General features: G+C 43.6%; 2 protein-coding genes across 2 annotated transcripts in view; one reads left to right on the forward strand and one right to left on the reverse strand.

The window, feature by feature from the left end:
- The window catches only part of Tgfbrap1 (transforming growth factor beta receptor associated protein 1), a 55245-nt gene extending 51319 nt beyond the window's left edge, over positions 1-3926 (reverse strand). The window contains exon 1 of the mRNA XM_026785660.1: positions 3829-3926. The gene's annotated coding sequence lies outside the window, so the exon portion shown is untranslated. The remainder of the gene's footprint in view (positions 1-3828) is intronic.
- A 1766-nt stretch (positions 3927-5692) lies between these two features.
- Positions 5693-7001, forward strand: part of LG2H2orf49 (linkage group 2 C2orf49 homolog) — an 11378-nt gene continuing 10069 nt past the window's right edge. Inside the window, exon 1 of the mRNA XM_005360001.3 lies at positions 5693-5840. Within this exon, the coding sequence (XP_005360058.1) occupies positions 5742-5840 (99 nt within the window). The 5' untranslated portion in view covers positions 5693-5741. The remainder of the gene's footprint in view (positions 5841-7001) is intronic.

Genomic DNA, 7001 nt, shown 5'->3' on the forward strand with positions numbered 1-7001 from the left:
CCAGTTTCCTGATTAAGGGTTAGGAAGTGCTATTGGCAACAAACAAACCAAACAGGCTTCTCCAGTTATTTCCCCTGACTTGAGAACTTAATATTGAGGTGGCTTAGGGTTCCCCCACTCCCATGGCCACCCCAAGCCCCAAGAGTGGGCAACACACTATTCTGTAGGGTTTTTTTTTTTTTCCCCAAAGAAGGAAAGCTGGTGGGGATGAAGGTCTAGAAAGACTAGCTTCTGAGGGAAGGAACCTCTACTGGCTGATTATAGATCAGTTCAGTGCTGTCCGGCAATTTATACCTTGTCCTACCTTTACGAGGTGCATACTTCAAGTTCCCCATTTTATTGAGGCAAAGAGAAGTCCTGAGTCTCATTCTAGTAAGATTCAAAGAAGAGACTCAGAATTCAATAACACAGTATGTTTGCAACAAAAAATTAAGCTCTATTATCAAAATAGTTTATGCAACAACTTTTACATTCCACTTATATGATCCAGGAGTGAAGAGTAATCAAACAAAGAGATGTAAATCAGAAATAAATAGTTTCTTTTTTTGTTGTTGTTGTTTGTTTGTTTTTCGAGACAGGGTTCCTCTGTAAAACTTTAGAGCCTGACCTAGAACTCACTCTGTAGACCAGACCGGCTGGTCTACTACAGAGATCCGCCTGCCTCTGCCTCCCAAGGGCTGGGATTAAAAGCGTGTGCCACCACCACTCAGCATAAATATTTTCTTCACGAGAAGGCTTACCATAGGCTTTTTTAAATAGCAAGCTTTATTGTTGTAACATCTGTTTTAGGGACATACTGATTCATCTACATCACAAATGAACTCCCTTTACGTAATGCCTGGACTATGAAACGTGCTTAGATATCTTCATAAGCTAGTTAAGTTCTTTACGTTGTTTCTTTTGGGTCCATTTAAAAAACAAATATAGTGTCATGATTTTCAAATAAATGTTTTTAAAATGACTTTTACATATGCATGAGTGTTTTGCTTGCATGTATGTGCATCACGTGGGTACAGGAGCACTCCGAGCCCGGGAAAGGTATCAGATGTGGACCTGGAGTTACAGATGGCTGTGAGAACCAATCGCAGGTCCTCTGTAAGAGCCGCAGGCACTTCAAGTGCTGAGTCATCTCTGGCCCCTCTAATGGAACCCCTTGGCCCATATCAGACACTATAATGACAGTTCATAGGATGTGAAAAGATGTGTTCTGACAGAAGACTAAAGAAAATGAGGCATTTCCTAACTACAGCTGCCTGCTTCAACAGCTGACAAACACTTCCAAAAGGTAGTATCTTCTGTCTTGTGCTCTGTACCCAATTCTATCAACTTCTCTCTGTTCTATCGTCTTGCATATAGGAAGCACTCAGCTAGTTTTTTTTAATTGGGTGATTTAATGCTCAACATTAATATACAAAAGACCCTTACTAGTGATGCTGGGGTGAAACTGGGGACCTGTTCATGTTGAAGATGCTCTTTACCACAAGGCAATGTAACTAACCCCAGAGGGTCTTAATGCTAGTAATCTCTGATTCCAACATGTACCATTCTTAAGAATGTATCTAACATGCTTGACAATTAGCTAACATCTATCATGTTTGGACGTCACTTTTAAAGATCAGGTTAAAGACATTTACGATTTTAAAAGTAAACATGGCTTATAATATGCTATGTTTTTAGAGCTTTTATTGTATAATATTAGCTCATGTAATGATATATAATCATTTCATATACTTGTACTTCAGCTCTATCAAAATAAAATTTTCAGTTATTACTCAACCAGCTACTTCCTGGGCAGCTCCTTCATGCCAAGTGCTATGTCATAAGTCAGACTGTCTCGGGGAGCTTACTGTTTTGAAAATCACTAAATTAGGGAGATGCGTGCAAGAAAAACTTACCTAACCAAACTAAAAAGTCAAAAATAATGTGCTTTAGAGGTTTGGTGACAATAGAGCTCAGGTAGGAAGTGCCTAAGAATCATCCAGCACAGACTTAGTAGTTCTTGCTGTGTGGCAGGCACTGTGCTGGAGGCTGAAGACCAAAAGATAAAAAAGAAGTAACTCGTGAGAAAAGTGCCTTGATCTCAATGTTTGCATGCTCCCAAATTCCTGCAGAAACATATTCCCCAGGATAACAGTATTAAGAGGTAACACCGTTAGGATAAAGTCCATGCATGGGATCATCCTAAAGTGGAACCCTTTACCCCTCTGCCATGTGCCATGTGGAAGACACAGTGAGATGCCACCATCTCTGTGGAATGGATGCTCACTAGATGCCAAATTCTCCAGCACCTTGGCTCTCTCAGACTCCAGAACTGTGAGAAACATGTCTCTTGTGTCTGTGAGCCACCAAGTACTCATCAGTATGTCTGCACACACTAAGACACTGAGGGAGGAGAAGCACTAATATTGCCATTTACAGTGCTATAAACACTAATAGGCAAAAACACAAATCCAGAATGTGAAGCATTTCATTAACTGTTACTTTCACTTTGAAGTTCTTTGCCTTATGCGCAGATGAATTTTTGAAAAATAACACATATCTCCAGAGGTTAGGAAGACAGCTCAGTCATTAAAAAAAACAAAACAAAACAAAACACTAGCCATTCTTGCAGAGGACCCAGGTTCCATTTCCAGAATCCTCATGGCAACTTACAACCATCTGTAACTCCAGTTTCAGGAAATCCAATGCCCTACTCTGGACTCCTTGGGCACAGGGTACATACAAAGTTCACAAACAGAAAAACCATAGACTACATAAATAAACATTGGTAGCCCAGTATCTTAAGGTTTACTCTACTACAAACAGAATCAATACCTAAAGTTCTTAGAGAATATTCTCCTGAGTTACTCATCCTACAAACATTTTTATTTATTGTTTTTGTTTTGAGACAAGATTTCACAGCGTAACCCAGACTTGCCTCAGGCTCAGGCTCCCAAGTGCTAGGATTAAAGGCATTTGTCATCATCCTGGCCACCAAAACCTACTGAGACCCAACTAAATGCAACTTGATGCACACTAGTGAACGTGGTGCGGGAGTGGCTAGAAACTCAGGGAACTTGCCTTATTCACCTTCTAGGGAGGGGTGAATGAGACCCATGGCTGGTTGGTTCCCCTTGGCTTTGTCTCTGTTCGCTAGAGTTACCAAATTAGAATGTTAATGACTAAACTTTCTTTCTGTTTGAAGCTCCCATCATATTATACTGACAATATTCTCACGAACATGGTAGACTTCCCTCCAGTCTGTGTCTAGACTGGAAAGCTCATATATGTCAAGAGGAGATGCCAGAGGCATCAGATCCTCACAGCCCATGGGAGTCTTTTTCCTCATTGATAATTGGTTTTCAGTCTTTTGGTTCCTGGCTCCTGCTTTTGGAGCTTGGTTTGGGTATCTTCCTCATATAGTGTGGTTGAAATCTTCCTGAAGCAGCCCTTCAGCCTGAACATATTTGAAGTATGACCCCAATTTTTTTTTTAAAAAAATTACACTTTAGGGCTTTTTCACTAGCCTAAGAAATAAACTCCAATGAAACACAGTTGGCAAAGTGTAGACTCCCCAGAGCTCTACTCAAAAGAGGCTCTGCCTGGGGGGGAGCAAGCAGGCATTGCAACAAGAGCCTATTTCCCTTGGGGGTAGAAAAGGATTGATATGAAACTCAGTATAGTTCCTTCTCCCATAATCTTTTTTTTTTTTTTTGTCTTCTGCCCTGTGGTTTCTGTTTCAGATGTACCCAGAATAGTTATAGTGGATTTATTTTAAGCCAGGGAGTGCTTTGGGTGGGTACTGGGAGTAGGTTTTTTTTTTTTTAAAAAAAAAATGACAGATCTTACCTGTCACAATATGATTGCAGATGAAAAGTCTGAGGCTTCAGCTGGGGTGATAGGTCCGGAGATCCACAAGGATAAGGAGTATTGCAAGGGCTTGGGACCACATTTCTAGACTGTTAAACTTGCTGCTTCATACACTGCCTTCTTGCTACGTCTCTCCCGTGATGCCAATCAACAGGTTACAAGATGGAAGACACTGGAAGAGGCATTTGACATACTTTAGGTGTCATCCTTACAACACTGTGAGACAATTGTAATTTTTATCTTGGAGATAAGAAGCTATAAGGGAGAGGAAGTAGCTGTCCTCAGTGAGAATGGGAATGGGTTATAATCCATGGCTGAACCACTCCAAAACTGGCCCCCTTTCCCCTTCTTTGCATTCTATGACCAATACCTTTCTAACATCACTCAGTGCTTCACAAATACATACACCTCATGTATTATCCCTATTTTCTCATTCCTCAACTGTTTCCCGAGGAAGGAACTGAGGCTAAGAGATCTACTCGCCCAATGACTGTGCAGCAATGAAAACTGGGCTTGGTTTCAAGTACAGGTTCCCTGAAAAAAGCACCTACGTTAGCCACTAAGATGACTTCCCAGTGAAGGAAATGGAGACAACGATGCCACCCAAGCTGGTTTCATTATTATATGACAATATAAACGTTAACTTGAATATAGAACAGCACCACAATATTACAAAGCTAAGGCACTTAATTCCAATTCTGTACATTCAACCCAGCTTTAAGACGGCTCATTTCAGAGTAGGTCACGAGATCTCTTTTAGATCAGCTTCCTAGACACAAAAATAAAAACACTGGATGGGATAGTGTTGTAGGCACCAACTTTAAAATTTTCCCCAGCTCTGAAATTGTTCCTGTCCCTAAAGTATCACATAAACAACTTGAAAAATTTGTAAGATGTCTCTCAGCTTTATCTCATAATTTAACATCTCACTCGCAGTTGTTCATATTTTCATAGACAATTCAACGGTTTCCAATAAGGGGATATATTATAGAACATAAAAAAATGCGCCCAAAATATGTAATGAAGTGCAACTTTTAAATGTGCAAAACTCGAGGTCTCTATCTCTTTCCATGAACGATTAAAGCAAAGCAGGACAAACTTCTCACAATTATTAGAACATAGTTGAAGCCTACAACATTTTGTCTTAAGTAAAAACTATTACTTCATTGTAATTATTAGTAAACGCAGAGGCAATTTGCTTGCTTCTTCGCTACTGTCAGTCTGTGAACTCCAGTTACCCTTTCTGTGCCTCATTTTTCCCAACCGAGAAACAAGCCTCCTAGTAATACACCAGGCTGTTGTGCTGAATAACTGTGTCGCTGCCACTTTTTCTGCTAGTTGTCACTTTTCACGTGTGAGCTGGTTGCTTTAAAGTATCGTTCCAGGGAACAAAACTTGGGTGCTTAGGTGCGAGGATTACAGAGAATTAATTCTATGGCCGGGCCATATCGGGCTTACTTTATGCAGAAGGGAAATTAGGTCATCAACGATAGAGACATCGTAAAAAGCGAAAAGAAGGACGTGCCAATTGGGATCAGTGTTGTCCGCCCTCTCGGTCAATTCTGTCTCTCCAAGCAGTGGGGAGAATCCCTGCGGCCTCTGCCATGGGACGTCACAGGAGACGCAACCAATGGCAGCCCGCTCGGGTGGCTTCGCCTTCCGTGTTTCCGACGCGGCCCTATCCGGCCGCCCCTGAGCTCGGCATCCTAGCCCATCCTCTCGGCTGAGCTGCCTCAGCCAGGGCAGCCGGCCCCACACTCCACCCTCCGCAGAAGGCATCAGGGCTCGGGCGCGCCGAGTGACATCGGAGTCCCGCCCCCGTATGTCACTTCCGCGACGCTTCCGCCGCGGTGCCTTGTGGGTAGCCGGCCAGGGGTCTCCTGGCGACGACCATGGCGGGGGATGTGGGCGGTCGCAGCTGCACGAACGCCGAGCTGCTGCTGCACCCTGAGCTGCTGTCCCAGGAGTTTCTCCTTCTCACCCTGGAGCAGGTGGGGCATTCGGGCCCGGCTGAGGACCGACGGGCGCCGGGAGGACGGGCAGGCCTGCGGGAGGCTCGTAGCCGCTCCCCGCCCACACAGATCCGGTGGGGCTTGCCTAGCTCGCAGCCCCAAAGGAAACCTCGAGAGAGTGGCTGGAATCCCCGAAAAAAAACAAAAACAATCCTTGGTAGCTCGGAGAGGGCGTCTCAGACGACCTCCGCTGCCTCTGTGCAAGCAACGGCCTACTGGGGGAAGAGAAAGATGGGAGAAGTCTGGTGCAGCCAGGGCTGGATCCAGAGCATCTGAGAAATAGTCTGTTACTCAGCTTTTCGCCTCCTGTAGAGACGCAGAAACTGAGTCCCAGAGAGAGTCCCAGAGTCTTACTTCCTAGGATCGCTATGTGGACACGGTCACCGTTAGGAGAACTTAAGGCACCTGGCTTTCCCGTGGTCTGCTCCCCCCTCCAAGATAATAAGCAAAGCATCAAAGAAAAACTGGATCGGTTTTATCCAAATTGATGAAATTTTCGACAGAGTTTTATGTGACACGCTTTGTTTTCCATGTTTTTTCTTCCTCTAACTACCCTATGTTTCATTAACTGCAGTTCCCCATGCGTTATTTTAAAGGTGGCCTTTAACCAGTGGTTCTGAAGCTTTTAAGCAATCCAGGATTAGCGAGGTCTTAGTGAAACATATACTGAGCTTCATCGTCAGTGTCTCATTAAATAGGTTCCGGATGTGCCCTGAAAGTGCATTTTAACTAGTTCTTGCTCTTGACCCAAGAACAGCACTTTTTTCTTCGAGACAGGATTTCTCTGTAACTTTGGAGCCTGTTTTACTAGATCAGGCTGGCCTCGAACTCACAGAGATCTGCCGGCCCCTGCCTCTCTTTAACCTCTGAGATCAAAGGCCTGTGCCACCCTGCTAAGGACAGCAAGTTTTAAGCCCCGCTGCTAGAAGCCAGCTTTTCAGTGCTTTCCAGACAAATGACATCCTCTGGGAATATTGTGCAAGAGTTTCAGGGTGCTCCTCCCCTGAGTGAATTCAAGATGAAGGTCAGCAATACACTATATGAAGGAGACATGATTTAATATTTTAAAAATGGAGTAGTCAAGCTAGTCAGCTGGCGTTTTTTCTTTTTCAGTTTTACAAAGCATACATTTCTCCAGCT

The sequence above is a fragment of the Microtus ochrogaster genome, linkage group LG2 (assembly GCF_000317375.1).
Source record: "Microtus ochrogaster isolate Prairie Vole_2 linkage group LG2, MicOch1.0, whole genome shotgun sequence".
Lineage (NCBI taxonomy): Eukaryota > Metazoa > Chordata > Mammalia > Rodentia > Cricetidae > Microtus > Microtus ochrogaster.